Here is a 22,448-nt window from a genome sequence, read left to right on the forward strand (position 1 = left end):
GAGTAGCGGCATCTTGATTGGGTGGGGATAGCTCGTAGGCTAGTCCGTAGTTCGTGTCGAGTCATGCTCTGATTGTAACACTGGGGAACGCTAGTTTAGAGACGAATTACTCTGTTGGTTTTGTTGTTTTATAATTGTATTGGAGTAACTCGCATGGATGATGAATATGCAATGTTATGAATTATAATCCGCTGTGTTGAACATGAATTGTGTTTTATGTTAAATGGTTCCTCGTGTGGCATGACAATTGACTATGGTATTTTATATTAAAGTAATTGTGACATCCTTGTATTTCATGTTTACTCTGATTATTATTGTATTTTTTGCGGGGGTTTAGAAGGGTGTTACATGGGACATCCCTAGTACATAAAATTTCCCTTAATTATGTAGTTACAGTTTCAACCTTCTAGTGTGGCAAAAGTGTAATATTGAGGGTGATGATAAAAGGACTAATTCGGTACTGTGCAGGCAGTATGGGTGAAAAGGTGTGTAAAATGGATAGAAAAGCTTGGTTAATTAGCAGGTTACCAAAATGGCCTTTTTGAAGGGTAATTTTTTTTAGGGAAAGGGCAAAATTGGTAGTTTGGTCAATTGTTTAGTAATTGATAGATAGTAGATAGATTTCACATTTCAACTAACTTCTACTTTTGGCATTTTTGATGTTTTCTTGATTTTATTTCTTCCTTTGACTTTTTTTGACCGATTTTCCACCAAAAGTCAATATTTGAGAGTTGACCCCGACTTTGACCAAAAAGTCAATTGCGTTGACTTTGGTCAAAACCCTAATTTTAGGGAGGCCACATGATCCATAAGCTTGTATCTTCCGTTTAATGCCTTGAACTGAGGATAGAAAAACCCTAATCTCAGGAGGATTTTGATGAAGAAGATGTCCATACGATTAGACCTCAGATCCTCTCTTTTGAACCAAGAAATATTTTCCACAAAGCCCTTTTCTTATCAATTTCTGAATAGTAACTATGATATGAATGAATGTATTGGATGAGTGAACTAAATGAAGTATGCACGTGAATGTGACGTGAAAGCCAGATAAAATAAAAAGGGTAGGACAAATTTGGGGTATGACAACACCCAAAGACCCTGAGGTGTTCAACTGATGGCTTTGCTCCACTCCAAACTTCTTATGGGGTTGTATCTTCTAAGCCTATAGTGGGGCATCGATTTAGAACATAAACTGTCCACTTCACAACTTTAGGCAAAAAAGGTTTTGGAATACCTTTTTCAGACAACACGCTTCTTACATAGTACACCACTGCACGATTTTTCCTTTCAGCGACTCCATTTTGTTGAGGACTGTACACCGTTGCCAGTTGTCTTTTAATTTCATTATCTTTACAGAAATCGTTAAAATCAATAGAAGTGAACTCCCCCTTGATCTGTTCATAGGCATTTGATAGAAAGACATGTTTCTTTCTTAACAAATGTCTTAAATATTTTGAATACAACAAATGTATATGACTTTGCATGCAAAATATACGACCAAACTTTCGGTCTATAATCATGAATTAAGCATAGCACATATTTTCTTTTACTATTGGAAATAAGTGAAATTGGACCACACAACTCAGCGTGAATAAGTCCCATGAATAAGTCCTAACCTTTGTGTTGCTCTCCATGTGCTTCTTTTTGGAATGGGCTCCCTGTGTTGCTTTCCTTCGAAACATTCTACATAGACTTCATTTGATATTGTCAAATGAGGAAAACCTTGCACCATTTTCTTACTCAGCTACTGTATGTTGAATATATATGTCAATCCTTAAATGTACCCTGTAAAGATCAGCTATATCTAAGGCTCCTTTATCATCAACTAATTCAAGCATGCCTTCAGTAGGATCTCTGTACCAAATTCTCTCAAACTCTCTATAACCTAACTCCTTAAGAACACCAACAAATTCAAAATAACCCCATGTGTCTGTATCTATTCTCAACTTTGCAATGTCTCTTCCTTCATACTGACCATTGTTAATATCAACGAATCCACCACTATGGTGAATGGTTAAATTCAGAAACTCGTCCATTACACCTGATGCAAAGCAAATCCTAAATAAAAATTGTGTTTTAAAAAGCCTAAATCAGAACAAACAAACCCTAAAATAAAAATCCCTGATTTACGAACGAACCCTAAATACGAACAAACCTTAAAAAGTACCCAACAAATAGCATAATAGCAGGAATCACAACCATTTAGGGTTATAAATGACAAACCTGTGGTGATTCAATGATGTCAATCCTCGCTCTTCCTTCCGATTGCAATCTTAAGATGGTCTTGTTCCCAGAGCTTCTTGAACCTTTTCGTCTTCAGTGGATGCTAAGTGTGGAAATGAGACTTTGTGGAAATGAGACTTGAAGAATAGAAACATATAATATTGTATTATTCACATCAACATTCTTAAAGGCCATGTAGATAATAAAAACATAAGACAACGGAACCAAACGGAAGGATAAACGTGAGACCATTTTAAAAGATAAAGGAGTTATATGAACTTTTTAAAAATTGAGGGACCAAAATAGACCCGGAGTGAAAGTTAAGGGACGAAAAATGGTATTTTGCCTTAAATATTTTTATTATAGTATTTGCCACGTTTCATATTCTAATTTTTTAATATTATTATTGAGACGAACTGTATCATAAAAGGTAGTAACAGAAATGAGAAAGAAAAAAAATAGTTTATCTAAATTGATATAAGAAAAACTAATGCTAGCTGTGCACTAACATATATTCCTCATTGATATGCCACTTTCCAATTAACTGTACTATTTAAAAAAGAAAAAAGTAAAAAGACAGATTTCATTGTTTCACTTTCACAGTTCAAGAAACCAATGTAAAATGATCATTTTTAAACCGGACAATAAAATACAATAAGTTTATAAAATAGATTAACATCTATAATATAAGAAAATAACATGTTCTAGAAAATACCCAATTGCCCTTTTTTTATCTTAATCTAAATTAATAATTTAGGGGCAAAAAATGTCTTTTGTTGATTTTTTCCAACTCACTTTTCACTTTTTCACCTTCCAACCCACTTTTCACATTTCACATTTCACTTTTTTACTTTTAACTTTTCCCTTTTTATTACTTTATTATTATTATTTCTAATTAATTATTAATCAAAATATTTCAACAAATTATTTTTTAATAAAAAAATTATTATGATCATTTTAAATGATTGTCAACTTACATTTAAAATGGTATTTAATTTTTAAAAATTAACTTTAATAATTAAATATTAATAACGAAGAAATATAATTTGAAATAATTTTTATTTTAAGATACAATACTTTTAAAGAAAATAATAATAATTTTAGTTTAAAAAAAATATTTCAATTGAAATGAATTTAAAAATATACTTGAAAATGTGTGTTATTGGATAAAATACAAAAGTGTGTGTCAGTAATCATTAACTTTAATTTATATGATTCAAAATATTATTATATTAATATATGTTATTAATGATCTAAATATTATTATATATGGAAAATGCTATTTATGATCTAAATATGTTATTAATTTTTTGCATTCTGTCATGTGTGTACGCATTAGCCTCACCTCCCTTTGTCACCAACTTTTGGCTTCATGTAGCAGAGTTGTTTCCTTCAAGATGAGGCATAAAAATTTATTTTCAAACACTTTAAAAGACCCTTTGGATACCGCCTTCTCAGCTTCTCTAATTTTGATACTTGGCGGGATAACAACATCATTGTTAACTAGCTGCACCATGGTAGATGTATGGACCTGTTCAGTATCCAAACTTACATTGATTATGTTACTAACAAGCATTTTGCTAGTTAATGATACAACCAGGTCAGCAACGATACTTGAGCTGGACCCAGTCACGGGATCAGTCGAAGTGCTCTCTACCATAACATGACATCTATCAGTAGGATTGAAAGCAATCCATCTTTAGATGACACACAATTCATGTCAGCAAATTTGAGAAAGAACAATTTTTTGAGGTTGGATCTCTATCAATAATGACTTTCCCATGAACCTGATGCTCATAGTTGGTGTTTTTGCCTTCGCCGTCATTCGAGTTCTCTGCCTTTGAGTTATGTCCATCAGTCACCCGAGATTCATTAGAGCCATCACTCTCGGTGTTTCGATTGTTACGTAACCACTTGTTTTCGGAAATGTCGCCACCAAAATTACCAGGTTCCGCTTTCAAGTAATTTCCCCAACCTTTTGCTTCGTGACATAAGTTGGAGCTGGATTTCTTGTGACAGGAATTCTCCGAATAACCAAGAATCCCGCATAAGAAACAAAAAATACCAAGTTTTTCATATTTGAACATGACCAGGACCTTTTCGCCTTTCATCCTGTCAAAAGCCAAACACTTTTTTACTGGTAGCTGCACGTTAATAGCCACCATAATCCGCATATATTTCCTCCAAGCAGCATAGTTGTTCTTGTCATCGTAACAGACAAACTTTCCAATGTGGCTGCCGATAAGAGCTCCAATGTCTTGACTCATGAAACCAAACGGAAGTTGATGGATTTGAACCCAAATTTCAACTTCATTTAGAGGAACCGATAGAGGATCTTCCCCAATATGCAGCTTGTGAAATTCATAAAAGTCACGAAATTCGTTAAATTTGCAATCTTTGGTATTTATGAAGATTTTCATGTGCTATACTACATAAAAGTCACGAAGTTCGTTAAACTTGCATATTTTAATATTTTGGAAGATTTTCGTGTGCTCTACATAAAAGTCACGAATTTTATAAAATTTGCAATCTTTGGAATTTATGAAGATTTTCATGTGGTATACTACATAAATGTCACGAAGTTCGTTAAACTTGCGAAATTTGGTATTTTGGAAGATTTTGTGTGCTATACTACATAAAAGTCATGAAATTCGTTAAATTTGCAATCTTTGGTATTTATATGTCAAACGTTAATCTATAACAATATATTAATTTTCTTTATAAGTGACGATGAAGAGTAAAAATAATTGATTTTAGGTAACTGTCATCAACTAGCTAACTAGGAATATAAAATGCCACTAAACACCCTAAATTTCCCTTATTTACAAAATTAATTGCCCTTGAAAATGCCCTTTATAGTAATTTGCTAATTCAAAAATTTATTCCAACCAATAACATTAGACTATGTACAATGGGGGTGTTGAAAATTTTTTTCAACTGTTGAATTCATGCAATGGTATGTTTAATAGCTTGTTTAATATGATGTGGATTACTTTGTGTTGATAGAATTCAACATGTTGAATGAATGAGAGTGGGGGCCACATACAATATTTTGCAAAATCCTATTGGTTGTTGTGACTATTTGAATTTTTAGTGTGTTGTGAATGGTGGTAAAGTAGGGTGTTAAATTTTATTAAACAAAACTATTGTAGTGAGTAAAAGTTGAATGTGTGTTGAATTATTAGGTGGAAGAGAGAGAAGATGATGTGGAGTATAAAAAGTGAAAAAGTAGGGTGTTGAATTTGGAAACCATTGTAAATAGTCTTATTCCATTCCTCCAAATGGCACTCTCTTTTAATTTTTTCAAATATCCCTTTCTTAACATTTCTATTACCCATTTGTTTTTCTCCTCCAACTTTTCAAACCAATACAGCCTTTCAACTTGCTGAATGACATCAGTCTCATTTCTTAACTCTGTACTTCACTTTTCATTTTTCTCCTTCTCTCTCTGAAGTGAAAACCAAGAGCCTCCGACCCCAGCTTCCTCGTCCGGGAATTATCATCGTTGCACCCAGAAATCATCATCCTTTCACCTATGGTAAGCTATCGATTTTCTAAATGTCTTCCTTCTGTTTTTTGATTTTCATTTTCATCTCCGTTTTCGATTTCCTAACTGTCTTCCTTCCGTTTTTCGATTCCTCCAAATGGTTAACTATGTTTTGTTGTTATCAACTATGAAAGTTTCAGTTTTTTTGTTAAAAGTGTTTCTTTTACCATAGTAGTTCATTTTTTTGGTTGGGTATTCAAAGTTTTGAGCTTTCTTTCAACCGAGTTCAATTTAGGGTATATTTTCGTTCTGTTTATGTGGAGTCCATAAGAAAGATCGTGTTTTTTTATGTTATCAACTATGTTTTTCACTTATCATCTATGAATGATTCAGTTTTTATGTTAAAAGTGTACCTTTTACCATACAAAATCAACACAGAACTAGGTTAGGTATTAACAAATTTGAGGTTTCATTAGTTGCTTAACTATGTTTTGTTGTTATCAACTACGAAAGGTTCAGTTATTTTTGTAAGTTTAAGAGTGCGCCTAAGAGGGGGGGGGGGTGAATTAGGACTTTGAAAGTTTATCGGTTTTTAGAAACAAGTTATTGTTATTTTTCTGGTTTGGTGGAAGAGTTTAGAAATGTATTACTTTCTTTTCTGGTTATGATTTGTGAAAGCGGTAAATGCGGAAAAGTAAAGAACACAATGATGTATACTGGTTCCCCTCACAATCCGAGAGTACTCCAGTCCCCTTTCAACACGAAAGAGATTTCACTATTGTTAGATATTTGTACAAGCCTAATCCCAAGACTTATCCTACAATCTTCTAACACCCAAACCACCAAGAACAATCCTCTTGGATTTATCAAGTTGAAATGAAAACAATCCTCTCACTTTCAACTTCTTGTTTCCAACAATCCTGAAAACAAGGAATACACTTCACACAATCTTAATTCCAACAATCCTGGAAAAATAAGATGTGATACAAACAAGAATTTTTGAATAAATAAATTTGTAGTATATAAATCCTATGAAGGACTTCTTCTCTTTCAAATATGAAACTCAAGAACAATATACTCTCTTAAGTGCTCAAGATACTTTATGAATATAATATGAAAAATATGAATCAAAAGTATCACTTGATGAAATTTCTATTTGGTAAAAAAATGCAGAGAGTTTTTATTTAATTGATTGAAAGAGGTTAGTTATTTTTAAATTTGAAAAATTAATTTATAGAGTGAAGGAAACTCTTCACACAAAAATACAATGGTTGACATATACTTACTGAAAGTGAATGTAACGAATAATAATATTTTTTTTTCTTAAAATGAAAAAGCTTGTTCCAAAAAAAATAGGCACCGCTTCGGTATTTTTCAAAAAACAGGATTACATCAAATGATTGCATTAAAAGCCTACCGAATGGCTTATTCACATAACGTCTTCTTTTTGAAAAACAGAGTCAATTTTAAAAGATTAAAGCCACATGCCAATTGGTTGAATTAATATAACATAACTTATTTATTTTACTTACAGCAGCATGTTTTGAAAAGAATGCCAATGTCAATAAATTGAAGTCACAAGGAAATCAATTGGCTTTATTATACAAAATATGTTTTCTTTAGAACAAACCCACAAGACAATCATTAATTGGTTTAGTATAAATTTATTTTTAAATCACAAAGCAATCTATTGTTTAAAAAAAAAAACTATTAGTTTAATGCTTTTTTAAAGATGAACAACAAGTGACTTAAAATAATATATTCTCTTAATCATGCAATATATTGTCTCACAAAACAATTAATTAACATAGTTAAAATAAAAGATATATTTTTAAGTGCAAAAAGATGTAGTAACACATTTCTCCAACCAAGTTCAAAAGAAAAAAAATTAAAAACTATTTTACTAAGTTTTAATATGCATGATGAAATTTATTTTAAGTGAAACTTAAACAAAATATTTTATTAAGTTTTAATATGCATAATTAATTTATTTTGAGCACTAAGATTGTATTTGAAAAGAATTTCATATACCTTAAAAGTTTGATCATAGAGCTTGAACAAAGTCATGCATCTTTTTCCTTCTTCTTTGATATATGTATATGGTCTTGAGAGTTTTAAAGTTGTCTTCATCAAAACACAATGTTGGAGAAGCTTGACTTCACAATTTTGTTCGTTTTGTTTATGTGGAGTCCTTAGGAAAGTTAATTTTTTTTATGTTAAAATTGTTCTTTTTACCGATCAAATTATTGAGAACTGAGTTGGGTATTAACACTTTTGAGGTTTCGTTTGTTGGTATGTAGTGAAATAAAAAGTTATGCTATCAACGTTTCCTGGGAAAAATGCTTTTTATTTGTATTTTGTTTTTTTACATCCTTCCGTTTTCATTAACAACTTGACTTAATATGTTATTTGTATTTTTACATCATATTAGTGGTAAGTTGTAGCAATAGTTTACCTTATTTCAACTGTGATTTGATTATCAACCCTATACAATGAAACCTTATATTTAGCCTTAAGCTTTGCAAAATATTTATTAGCAAAATACCCTTTTTGGTCCCTTATGTTAACCTCAGGGTTCATTTTGGTCCCTTAATTTCAAAAAGTGTCACATTGGTCCCTTAACTCTTCAAAAGGTGTCATTTTAGTCCTTTTTGTCCCATTAGCGACGGAAAAACTCAAAAATCGGTCGCTATTTTCGTCGTTAATATGACAAAAAGGACAAAAATGAACCTTTTGAAGAATTAAGAGACCAATATAACATTTTTTGAAGTTAAAGGATCAAAATGAACCCTGAGGTTAACATAAGGAACCAAAAAGGACATTTTGCCATATTTATTTTATTGTATTAGACTTTAAGTACTAAAACACCAGTCTATAAGTGACGGTACTGCAAACACTCAAGTTGTACTATAAAGGCGACTTAGCATATTAGAGGACAAACAACTCAACTAGAAAAACAATAAAATAGCATGGTTGATGGATAGAGAGTGAATCAACAATATCAATATGTGAATGGTCTTTACACATCAATAACCATGCTGTCAAAGTTGTAGCCATATATGTAATAGAAACTGAATTTAACTCCAAGAACAAAAAAAGCCTTCTGTTCCAAAGTTTAATTCAGTGCATCTGAAATTGAAAATAAAAAGGAAGACCAATTTGTACTACAAATCCAAGGCAATATCATCAAAAATACCTCAACTTGCATTAGAACTTGGAACCTGTCTTCAAAAACAACTTTTTACAACAGCATGTAAGAATCGCATTGCATGAGAAACAATTTTCTAACTTCATCAACCAAATCCAACCAAGTGTACTCTCATTGCAAATAAACCATTTTGGAAACAACTCATAGAATTGAAAATTCATTTTGGAGGTTACTGATGTATATGAGAATTTTTTATGCATATTTCTGTCACCTTTTGGAGTTGCTTACTCAAGTGGATTATTGCCAAGACTTGCACTTCCTCAATTTAATGATTGTGGTTTATGTGACCAATGAGCTCATTAAAGTTTGTACTACATGACTGGATAATTTCTATTCTATGCTTGTGGTTTATGTGACCAAAATAGCCTTTAGCTTAAAAGTTTTATTGATTTTAACAATCAAAATTCTTGTTATTAGCCTTTAGCTTTGTAAAATATTTATTTTAGTGTATACATTGTATTATAAGTGATGAACAAGTATAGACATAAGCACAAATTATAATACTAAAACACCAATCTATATATTACCATTATGGATCACATGAAACACATTATTGATACAAACAAGAAACACACTATGGATACATACAAACATAGTACGTACTCATTATAGGTGCGTTATGGATGGAAAATACATAAAATATAAATTATATATGTTAATTTCCGTCGGAAGTGGTGGTGGTGACAGAAGTGGCGGTGACAATAGCAGTAGTGGTGGAGGTTACGGAACCAGTGGCGACAGGAGGACAAGGAGGACGCAAACAGTGGCAGTTACTGCCAACACACTCGGGAAGAGTGTTAGCTCTTCAGAGAGTTTCGGCAGTGGTGGCGATTATGGAAACAACGTCGACAAGAGGACAAGGAGGACGCAAACAGTGGCAGTTACTGCCAACACACTTGGGAAGAGTGTTTGCTCTTCCGAGAGTTTCAACAGTGGTGGCGGTTATGGGAGCAGCGGCGGCAGGAGGACAAAGAGGATGCAAACAGTGGCATATACTGCCAACACACTCGGGAAGAGTGTTAGCTCTTCCGAGAGTTTCAGCAGTGGTGGCGGTTACAGAAGCAGCGACCACGGAAGTAGTGGCTTCAGCAGCAGAAGTGAGGGTTGAAGTATCAGGAGTAGCGTCAGAAGCAGCGATAACATAGTTGATAATGATCATTGAAAGGAAAAGTAAACAAAGAGTAACTTGAGTACTTGTATTCTTCATTTTTGAAGAAGAAAGAATGCAGAGAGATGAGAGATGTGAAATAAAACATCATTTTTTGAAGGGTATTTATAAAAATGAAAGTGAAATATGTTGTAATGTAACATCTTTAGATTCAGGTGGAAAAAAGTGTGTCGAAGTGCGAACCAAAATAATTGTACGTTTCTCTTTCAAATAAATAATAATAATTGTACAGTGGATGGAGTTTTATAACATTTGGGAGTAACAAAAGAATTGTACATTAGATAGAGTTTAATGGATTTGGGAGATGATAATGCTGGATGTCGTTTCATTGTCTGTCCTCTTATTTACATGCTATACTCTACTAGGGTCCCACTTTATATAAATCATTACTACACCTACAACATGATAAACCGATAATAATAATAATAATAATAATAATAATAATAATAATAATAATAATAATAATAATAATAGTATAGATGCTCTTAAATAAATACCTAACATAAAAGGACAAAATTTTATATGTGAGACACACCTACAACATGCATGAGCCATTGCAAGCAATGAACATATATATGTTAAATTATTCAGAATTATTCAAAACAACTTCATGCATTTACTATTCTCGTATGTGATAATACCTAATCATCTAATTTAATTTCGTATATTATTATTATTATTATTATTTTATTTTATTGAGTATTTTGATGGCCCTTGAAAATGCAACTTTGAACTTGCTATCTCAACATCATCATCATCTATGAATTAAATTCTAGACTAGAAATAAAATGTGTGCCTTATTTGGGAATTAAATTCAACTATTAAGATTAATGTATTTTAGAATTAAACTCATTTAAGAGAGAGACACACACTCTTTAGGTAAACTAAAGGAAAACTAGTAGTAAATCTTGAATACTTAAACATAATTCCAAATAACCTTGTGACCGAGAGGACTTATAGTTTAGTAGAACTCTTCTGAGATAGTCTTATCTCACTCCATATATTGTTGTATATGTATGCACATTAATGTAGTTTATGTGTTTTCCATATAATTATGTTAGTTAAACATTATTGGATGTATCAATACCATCATTTAGTATCCTAAACATAATTATTTTAAACACTATCATATTTTACTCTTCATATGTGTGTTGTCGGCCTGATTTCTATTGTCACAATATTGAAGTACTAAGTTTTACACCTTAAAATCCATGTACATGATAAGAAAGACTCTATGGTTGAGCAACCACCAGGAAGAAAAAGGTTGAGGGTAACACATGCTCAAAATGTAGTTAGGAATCAAGGAGTATGGAATAATCGGGTTCGTTTGGCGTAAACGATTCACCGACAATAACAACATTAGTTACAAATGCAGCATTACCACATGATTTCATGCTGAAAATGATACAACACATGCAAGGTGCTCATTAACCTTAATCTCCTTAACAAGGAACATGAAACTGATACTTCTGCGACTTTTACCAAATGAATCCATCTGATTTTGCAGGAAGCCTAATCCATCATAGACAAAACATTAGTTTTGGAAAAAGTTTGTTTCAACATCTATTATCCTTAAGTTTTGATAATAACAAAGTATAAAGAATAATTTTGTACACAAATAATTTCATTAAGTGTGCAGAATCTTAAGATAATGAAAGCAGACTCTAGACTTTAGGGAAAACATTCTCTGGACACAAATAATTAAAATGTTTATAACAAATTATTTTAAGTAATTTTTGTAAAGATGAAACCCATATTCTAATAAATTTAAAAACAACATATGTGTCAATAAAATAAGGTCCAATTCAAGTTGTAATCTATCATATAAGAAAAGTCTCCCTTTTCCTCAATCCTCAGCCATTCCACATCAGCATTTGTTCCCTCAAAATTCCACATCAGCTTCAGCAGTTACGTGTCTTATTTGATCACTCATTACTCTGCCCTTTTATTCTTGCATTCATTCACGTTCAATTCTGCCCTTTTATTCTTCTATTCATTCACGTTCAATTCTTCCGGTTACGTTCTCTTATTGTCTCCACGGTTACGAACTGATTCATCATTCACCACCCACTTGCAATCTTCCTCTCCAATCTTCTTCTTCTACAGCAGTTTCTTATTCTGATTTTGGATTATCAAATTCCCATTTTATTATTCACATGAAACAAATGTGCAGCTTCTTCGTTTAGAGTTTTGTTTCACTATGGAATTGAAATTTATTCTTTCAATAATTATGGAATTGAAATTTATATTGATTTGTTATTTTTGTTGTTTTATTATGGGTGATGGAGCAGAGAGAACAGTGAAGAAGGTGAAATTGTCTAAGGCTCTTACCATTCTTGACGAGACGACGGTTTCTGATGTGTGTAGATGAATAGCGGCTCACCGTGCGGATGTTGTTTTGTTGACTGATTCCAGTGTTTGCTTTAAGGGATTCTTACTGATAAGGTTTGTTGATAAATTTGTGTTAATGTTTTATCAAATGAGATGTTCAATGTTGTTGAGTTGTGTTGATTCCCATGGTTATTGCATTTTTCAGTAAGTTCTCCATAATTTTCTCTTATTGTTCAATTCGATTAACCTAAATTGTAGCCTTAATTATTGCATTAATTTTTATTCTATAGTTTCTAAAAAATGGTTTGATTATGTTGTTGATAAAGAAGAAGAAGAGGATGATTGTAAGTTAAAGGGAAGTGAATCATAGGCTGAATGACCTGATAGAACTACTCACTGCGGAGTTTTGGAGTTCATAACTGACGATGGGACTGTGTTCTTACCGAATTGGGTATATATGTTTTCCTTTTGTTATTCGTATTTATTTCGTTTTACTTAATTGAGTAACCATTTTTATTAACAGGTGCAATGTTTTGTTGTTGTAAACTTGTAATATTCAGATGATGGAAGATATGCTCTTACAGGATGGTGACATTATATCTCTGAAAAACACAAGTCTATACAAAGGAAAGTTTATGAAGTTGTAGCCTCACACCAAAGATTTTCTAGATATCTCTAATCCAAAAGCCATGTATGAATTGAAGAAGCCTGCAAGTCGATGTCTGAGTTAGTGTCCTATCGTATTAATCTGTCAGTGTGTCGTGTTTTCGCTATCTGTGTTTCATAGGTTACAACAAATGTCGAAACTTCTCCAGATTCTTTGTTCTTTCTCTTTTACTCATGTTTGTTCATTTTTATTATTGAGTTTCGAACTGTTTCGATTTTGTTTTTGATTTAAGATTTGTTGTTTCAAGTGTGGTGATGTTGGCTCACACGGAAGGGGGAAGATTCGTCGGCGGTGGTGAGATTTATAGGTTTCGTTGACATCAGTGTTTATCTTCTTTGTTATTATCAAACATACTTTGCGTCTTTTTCTTTCTCGTAAACTTAATGTAGCATTATGTTGAATTGGCTGGTACGTTGAAATTTGGGTTGCATTGTCTGCTACCTGGCTCATGAAATGATGCAAGCTTGGCTTAGACTGCATCTCTACTGTTTTGATGCTACAGGTTTTGATGCAAGTTTGGAAAAGGTTGTTGATTTCATGAAATGAAGAAAATTGACATGCATGCAATTTGATTTTCGTGTTAGTACATTCTATAGCATTGTTACAGCCGAATTCTGGATTTAAAAAGTCGATTAAGGGTTAAGACGAATTTTAGAGAAAATTTGACAATGTTAAACAGTTCTGGGTTAACATGATTATTATAAATATCATTGTGGCAGGTGGATGAAGCAACCAACAAATTTGACGAGCGTGCTCCTTCTTTTGCAAAGCAAGTAGCGAACCAAGCAAATAGTTTGGTTCAAGGAGGAACACACAAGGCTGAAAAAGTAGTGAATGAAGCACAATCAGGTGGGGCGCTTTATAAAAAAAGGGATCTACGCCTGTTGCTTTTACAACATGCTCTCCACTTTATTCTATATAAACAATTCAACCTTCTTCATTGATATGCCTGCTAACTTAACAATCTAAGGATTAAGAGTTCAATTGGTAGGATTCTGTTAGCCAGAGATTTCAATTGAAGAAAATATTCTTTGAAGATTCAGAGTTCGAAGAGGAATGGCTTCTGATGGCCATTTCCGAGAATAAATGGCTCATGATGGCCATGTTCGAGGATGTTGTTTAAGTTGAAGTAAAGATGATGAAAATTGGAGCTGATTCGAAACAAATTATCTTTGAGACTTAAGCGTTTTTCTCGAAATACAAAGAGTACTGAAGCTTGGCGTATTTCGTGGCATTCACGTTATAAATCACGTTGCCACGTATCGAAATAGAATTCAGGCGGGAGGATTTGAATTTCGAAACATTCTGTGTAACCGAACAAGGACAGATGGCGCCCCAGGGATTCGAAGCGTATGCATGTGAGGAACGTGGCATTTCGTTAGTGTAGGACCGTTAGGGTCAAAATTAGTATAAATAAGGGTCTTGATATCAGGATCTAGTGTGTTCATTTTGTACAAATCACTCACAAATTACTCAAGTATCAAGTGTTAAGAGAACGAGTTCGCTGAGAAATGTACGTATGAAACCAACACCATTTTAAATATATTTGTATTCATCTTTATGCAAGTATCTTTTCAGTATTTCTATCTTTCGTTATATTTTAGCCATTTACATTCTTGCACTTTTATCTTTCTTTCAAGTTTACTTTGAAGCATTTTACATTCTGCAATTTAGGTGCCTGTACTTTAAGTTTCTTGCAATTTATATTTACGTTGCCTTTTGCCAAAGTTATATTTACGTTGTCATACCACAAAATTTGCCCATCTTATTTCTCTTAATTCAAACTCAGATCAAGGTACAAAGCTCAAAGACATCCCTCCTAAACAAAGGCTCAGGAAACCAGGGTTTGTGTTGTTCTGAAGAAAATCAATGGATGAAAAGCTCCAATGCATCTCATATGGTTTATGATGTTTCAAACTATCTCCATGACAAAATTCAAGCCTCAATTCAAAGGATTGGTCACTCAGTTGCTCAGAAAGTCAACAGTCGACTAATTTGACCTAAAAGTCAACTATGGTCAAAGTACAGTCAAAACTTCTGATTTTTTTGTCAACATCCTTATTTTGAAGTATAATTCACCATTTTATCAAGAATTGATCATGGTTTATCAAGGAAAGATCAGAAATCAACAAATTCAAAAGTTTCTAAATTAGGGTTTTCATAGGAGAAAGTCAACTGAACTTTGACCAGCCATAACTCCTACATGGAACATCCGAAATTTCCCATCCAAACCTCATTTTTAAGGAAATTGAATTCTCTACAACTTTGCCTATCACATGCCAAGTCTAAAAATGCTTCATTTGAGAGATATGGATCAAAAGATTATACCTTTTTGAAAGTCTACCAAAAGCAGTTTTTTGTCAAAGCCCATATCATCAAGATAAATTCTTCAAATGGGTAAAAGATTCCAAAGTGGCTTGTAGAGGACATCTTTAGGTTTCCAAAAAGTCCTAGAACTCCTCCATACCTTAAAAATTGAGGGAGATATGCCTTGTCAAAGTTGGACAAATTTTGAGGAAAAAATATGAAGTAAAGGGCTCCAAAATGAATCTTTTTTGATTCAATCTTGTTCCCCAAGCCATCAAAGATACTCAATCTCAAAGCCACGAAAATATGATGAATATTTGATTTTATTTGAATTTTATTTCATTAAAATCATGGATTTAATCAATATTTGGAAGAAAAATTGAAAAGATTTGATTTTTTTTTAGTTCCAATCACATTCAATCATCATTTAACTCAAAAAACCAATCAAATTTCGTGCACATCTTATGTGGAACAATTGGATCAAAATTTGTCCATAATTAGAAAGATTCAAGAACCAAATTTTCTCAAATTGCAAATCAAGGATTCAATTGGATTTGGCTCAAATTAGTTGACCTAATTCACCCTAGTATATAAACATAACAAGATCAAACCAAAAGCGGACGAAATCTGTAGTGCAAGAACCCTAAAACCGAGTCCAAAAAATTCCAAGAAATCTAAAACTTGAATTCTGAGTTAGAGGCCAATTCGTGGTGTTCCATTGATCCTAGCACGTACCTTGAAGATCACTGAAGCTGTTCCAATTGTCACACGCAAGCCAAACACTCAGAATTGACCCCTAAGAGCCCCACAGTTTGCTTTTCTTTTTCTCTTCGATTTGCATAACACAAGCATCCATAATCAAATCCAATTGCATATATTTGTTTTGTGTGCCATACTGAACAATTCTGGAAGTTTAATTATGTTTTGGCGCTGGTATGAAGAAGATGCCATGCTAGGGTTCATGTTCTTGAAATTGGGGTTTTTGAAACCACGCAAAATTAGGTCAAGAAACAGGCACCATTGAATTCAAGAGCTCTGGACGATCGTGTCCATGGGCTCGCGATAAATTTTTGTGTTGTTTGGGGTGTTCTATGTTTTTCACAGGTGTAAAAGGCATGGGTCTTTTATAGCGTTTTAGAAAAAGCGCTGTAAAATTGTTTCTACAAGTTCTCAAGGAAGGGGATGATGCGTTGGCAGTCTCCCATTCGCCAAAAAGCGCGCGCGAGGAGTTTTTTGAAACAAGGAGATCCGGTGCACTCAGGTACTACACGTGTCATGCGCCCTCACCTGTTCAACCGCTGGATTGATCTCTCATCTCATCCAACGCCTAGGGACGTGCAGATCCACCATGCGCCCTCACCTGCGTGCCACACCAGATTACCAGCTAAGAAAATCTTAATTTTTTTTATTTTTTATTATATAAACTAGTTTTATTATATATATATATATATATATATATATATATATATATATATTATTGGTTAAAAACCTTAAAAAAAAACAAATTCTTTTCTAACTTATCTCTTTTCAAAAACATAATAAATAATAAAATATTTATTTATTTTTATTATTATTAATAATTTGATTTGTAATTGTTTTAATTTGATTAAATTTTGTTTAATTTTTATTCATTAATTAAAAATGAATATTAGGATTAGATATTTAACCGAAACCTGATTTTCACCAATTTAATTAATTAGGTTGAACAATCAATAATTAATTAAATTAATTTTATTTATTCTATTAAACATATTAATTCGTACCCTAATCAGGGTTTACGAAGATCGCGCCTACGCTGAAATTTTCTCTTTGTTGTGCAGTTTTTCAGGGTTACCATCAGGGTTCCTCCGATTACGAGCCATATCAGATAAAAAGCTAAGTCCTGATCCTATATTTATTTAAATATTTGTTATTTTTTGCCTTCTAAATTAAAATTAGGGTTTATCTTCAAATGCCAATGAACTGTCCTTACACTCACCCCTTCTGTTTATTTTTCTTTTTCCAATTTTCAGGGTTAACCAACCGGTCAAAGCTCGAATGTTCGGTAACCCTAACATTCCTCGTTTTTTATTTTTATTTTTTATTATTACTTATGTCAGACATTTTTGCTTTATTGGGGTTTTATTGTTGCTTTTTCCCCATCCCCATGACTTATTATGTAACTGCTTCCTGGGTGTATTGTGTGGCCTCGAAGGCACTTAAACTGTGATATATTATATTATTACTACTTGGTTAGTAATTTAGGGCGTGGAAACTTGAACTGAATTAGAATCATTAATTATAAGATAATATGACTGAATCTGATCACGTGATTGTTGCACCCACACACCTTTTATGGTACCCCTCTTGTTGCCTGTTGCCTGTTGCCTTGTATTTTTTCAGTGCAGAATAGCCAAGTCCCTCAAATACGAGGATAGCTCAGCAATGTTGCCCTTAGTTCATTCTTAAGATCATAGGTCCCAATGATGCTGCCTTCGATTCGCTAATATGATCTCGCCCCTCGAAGTTTCCTACAAAGTGCTGAGGTATCCTCCGGTTGCCTAAAAGTAAATGGCTATTCTGATCCTTCCCTTAGACTACCTTCCCCTCTATGGCAGGGACAGTCTTGTGGCGAACGATAATTCGACGACCCTTCAACCTCCAAATGAAAGGACTTCCCTACCCTCCTATGGTATGGATAGCCGTGAAAGGATAAAAAAACATTTTTCATCTAACCAGATAATTTGCCCCTAATTGCTTTGCTCTGGTTTAAAATTCTTTTTCTACCCTTTTTCTAAAAACTCATAAGGCTACGCTCATTTACGAGCTAAAGTCCTTATTTCTTCTTCTTCTACATTTCTAAACTTTTGGCTTCAAAACTAAAGAGCAAAGCAATTAAGAGCCCATGGAAAACCATGGATGCAAAGGGTGCCTTACACCTTCCCTTTGTATAAATTACCCCCCGAACTCAGTTTTCTTTTTAAAAGGTTTTTTCTGTTCTTTTAGCCTTTCTATAATTTGGATAAAATAAAATTCGGTGGCGACTCTTGCTTGCCACGACATTTCGATAAAGTCAGTTCACCGTATTACAGAACTGGCGACTCTACTGGGGAGAATTTTCTTATAAAAGAGGGGTTACCTTAAAAGTTTAGGATTCACTTAACTGTTTTCTATTATTTGCTTTGTTTGCTTTATTTTTTCAGTGCTGTTTTGGGAATAAATGAAGGACGAATCTTACACCCGGATTCAAGAACACTTAAGTTAGGAGCGGCATAGTCATGGAGACCTCCCTTGTGCATGCTTGGGATTGGTCAAAATGAAGTTCGCACTTGAGTTAGACCTCCACTGGTTATTGTATACCTCTTTTGCATGAGAGAGGTTTATGCATGTATCTTTGGGTGCGTCGGAGCTCAGGGACCTTTAGTCACCTTTAACCCATCTTAACTTTTAGGAACATAGTGGGAAGGCTATTCTTGGTGCATGCCAAGTTATGGTCGCGACCCGATAGTACAGATCCGATAGGTTTCTTCCTAAAGTATCATTGCGTGGTATGCATGTACCATGTTCGAGGGTGCTTTAGAGGGGACTGACAATTCTGGGTCACTGGTAGAACCCGTCGCTGAAATCTCTTTATCCATAGAAGTACCTTTGGGAATGGTATCTCACCTGGTCAAACTCCATGCAAGCCAAGCCTAAGGAAATTGTGTGATTTGTGTGGACTTATCTGTGTTTGTGCCTCATGCATCCATGCATCATTCATACATATCATGGCTAATCCATTTCAAGGGATTAAAGGATTGTTAACCATAATTTGTTTTGTAGGTCATGGGAATCAAAGTTCGTAAGCCTTTCTGCCTCAGCTTCAAGGAAGTGCCTACATCTCTAAAGTTGCTTTGTGATAACGTTTCTGGTACTCTTGTGCTTTCCGAGTCTCTTAACAGGTTAATCAGCTTGGTACGAACCTGTCATACCCCAAAATTTGCCTTCCACATTTCATTCACCATGATTCAAAGGTCAAGTGTTTCATCAAGACATTCCCCAAAGCAAGAATCTCCTAAAGCTAGGGTGTGGTACTCCCCTAAGGGAATTAGCAAAGCAAGGCCTCTAATGAAGTTCTTCATGACCTATTATGGTCCAAGGTACCTCCATGTCAAAAGTCAAGGCCCAATTCCAAAGTTTACTTGTTCAACAGCTCAGATGATTCACAGTTAACTGGTTTGACTTAAAAGTCAACCATAATCAAAGCACAGTCAAAACCTCTGACTTTTGGTCAACATCAAGTATGGAAGAATGTATCTGTTGCACCCCAAAATTTGCCCTCTTATCTGTGCCATAAGTTATGAGGGACGTTTATTTCGTCGTTCGAAAATCAAAGAAAAATTAAAAGACTCTTATTGTTTCAAGGCAGTTCGGTTCATCTGAGGATTTTCTCGACGCTCGTGGATCAGGCCATTTTTCTTTAGAATGGGTTAAGATCTTTTATTCATCCGTGCACATGGGCAAAAGGTTTATTCTATTGGTTTGTGTGCGTATCAAGAGCTCATCATTGTATTATCCATCAAATTAAGGTCTTGAGTATATTCTCCAATCGGATGAGGCTTAGAGTGCAAGGTATTATAGCTTGGTGATGGAGTCGCTTGTCTTTGGATGCATTTGAGCTAAAGTTTTGTATGATAAGTTGGCTTCAAGAAGAAGTTGGTTCGAATTTAAGGATCGTTTATGCAAGAGTAAAGGTTTATTCACGATTTCAATCATCTTTAAGGATCCTTTAAACATGAAATTAAAAAAAGAGTGATGGCAAGAGTTTTCAAGTATTTTCATACAAGATCCATCATTCAAAATTGTCAAGAGCTTATTCAAGATGCACGTTATTCCTCGTTCAAAATTCATTAGAAGAAAAGTATCATGTTACAAGAAAATTCTATAGTCCATTACACATATTCAATCCATGTTACATTACAAAATAAATTCTATACAAGACCATTCAACACAAAAAAACCAGTGTTATCATTCATTACAAAAATTCAAAAGCTGAACCATGAGTCTTCAGCTAGCAGACCAAAGAACCAGTTCAATAACCGACAAGAGAAAACGACATCGGTTCAGAAAATGAAAGAGAAATCGGTTCACACTTGCAGCACAAGAGAACCTATTCGAAAATTGTACAAAAAAGCCTTGTCACCAGCTTTATCCTACTATGAACCGACCCTGCATCGAGAAACGGGATACTCAGTATAACAGAAAAAAGATCAAAAAGAGACTGAGGAGATAACCGAACACGTAACGAACTCTAATGGAATCGTAACAAACTTCCTCTGAACCTTCCATCGCTCTCATCCTCTCTTCTCCAACCTTCATCTCATCTTCCACAGAATCTTGAATCTTCATCAATTCCATTCACCTCTTCAATCTTCCCTCTCGGAACCGTGTTCATCATCTTCAATTTACCTCCTCCAATCAATCTTCACCTTCCACAAAATCCTGCAAGAAAAACCAGAAAAATATTCATCTGTAACAAACTTCAAACTCCTCATCATCTTCATTCATCCACCACCTCCGAATTCATCATCATAATCATCCTTGGATTTCCAAACCTGCAAAGAGATTCACAAAATTAGTTCAATCTTCAATCAGAAAATCACATAGAAAACTCTCAATCAATCAACGATTCAACAACTACGCTCATTCATCAATCATCACCGCGGAGGAACCATCTTCAATCATCGCACAATCACATCGCTCCAACAACACCTTCGCGAGCAACTTCGTTCAACCTTCTTCATCGTCATCCACGTTCGGTCTTCATCTTTATCTCTTCTTCACCATCATCAAGTCAAGAATGCACAGAAAATCTTGCGTCATCATCAATCTTCACAGCCTCAATCACCGATCCGCATCTGTGTTTTTCTTCGACAAACCTCCATCGCGACTTGTATCTTCATCTCAGAACTTCAACAACAACAGTACAGGCACAGAAAACGTGACCGCAAAACTCCTTCGTTCAACCGTCCATCGACTTCGTCTAGCCTTCGCAACGACAACCTCACCATCGCACATCATCATCGCCGATCTTCAATGGAGAACCTTCGACTTCGCATCGGCATTGATTCAATAGCATCATCACTGCGTTGGTTTCGTATCCACAACGACTTTCAGCGCAAATGAAGAGGAGAGTAAGAGTTACGACGTCGCTCCAGTTTGGTTCACGTCGGTGGACATACGACCTTCGTCGGAGAGGGAGATTCCGCCGATGCCATCGTGTTGGTGAAGGAGGCGCCGTCGAGAGTTTATGATGAAGAAGAAGTTCTGAGAGAGAACTCCAGGAGTCACACATTCACGTAACCCTATCTCCTTTTGATTAATGTCATTTTTTAATTGAGTTTAGTGAGGTTTAATTGGAATTAGGTGTTAGGATGTGATTGGTAATTAGAGAAAATCTGATTGGTTAATTGTGTTTAATTGGAATAAAATCTGATATATTAGTTGATTTAGATCAAGTTTGAAACAAAAAATGTGGATTTGTTTGAGCTTACTGCATTACTGTTGTTATCCGTTTTCACCATGAGCCCAATGCCATCACTATTTTTGGCAAAAAGATCTGTAACAAAAAAAGACATTCTCTTGGGCCTTCAGCAAGATTCCTGTGTACACCCCATCCGAGCCCATCACACCATGTTTTTTTGGCCAAAAATCTGAAACAAAATGGCTCTGGGCCTCCTGATTGGGCTCCTAGCGCCCTCATCTTTACCAGCACCACCTGATTTCACATGAACCCCCCTGTGTGCATAATTTTCTACTTTAGATTTGTTTTTTTTACTAGTTTGTTTCAAGTATTTTTTTAGTGTAACAAAATATAAAACCATTGACATTTTTGTTAGATGTTGACATAATAAGAGAATATAAAATCATTGAGTTTTGTTAATTTTGGTTGATAAGAAGAGATAATAAAAACATGTACTATTTTTCATGTTAGATTTAATATTTTGTACATAGTTTTGTTCTATTATTTTTTAGATGAAAATGTCATAAAAAAAAACAATTTAATCTTGTTAGGTTTTGTTTTAGAATTTTCTTAGGA

The 22,448-nt window shown here is 34.1% G+C and overlaps 1 protein-coding gene across 1 annotated transcript; it reads left to right on the top strand.

The window, feature by feature from the left end:
• Positions 1–9,570: 9,570 nt before the first annotated feature.
• Positions 9,571–10,026, top strand: LOC131634852 (uncharacterized). Its single transcript, XM_058905475.1, has one exon. The coding sequence runs from the start codon at positions 9,571–9,573 to the stop codon at positions 10,024–10,026; it is 456 nt and encodes a 151-aa protein (XP_058761458.1).
• The last annotated feature ends 12,422 nt before the right edge of the window (positions 10,027–22,448 follow it).

The sequence above is a fragment of the Vicia villosa genome, unplaced genomic scaffold (genome assembly GCF_029867415.1).
Source record: "Vicia villosa cultivar HV-30 ecotype Madison, WI unplaced genomic scaffold, Vvil1.0 ctg.001371F_1_1, whole genome shotgun sequence".
NCBI classification, from domain to species: Eukaryota; Viridiplantae; Streptophyta; class Magnoliopsida; order Fabales; family Fabaceae; genus Vicia; species Vicia villosa.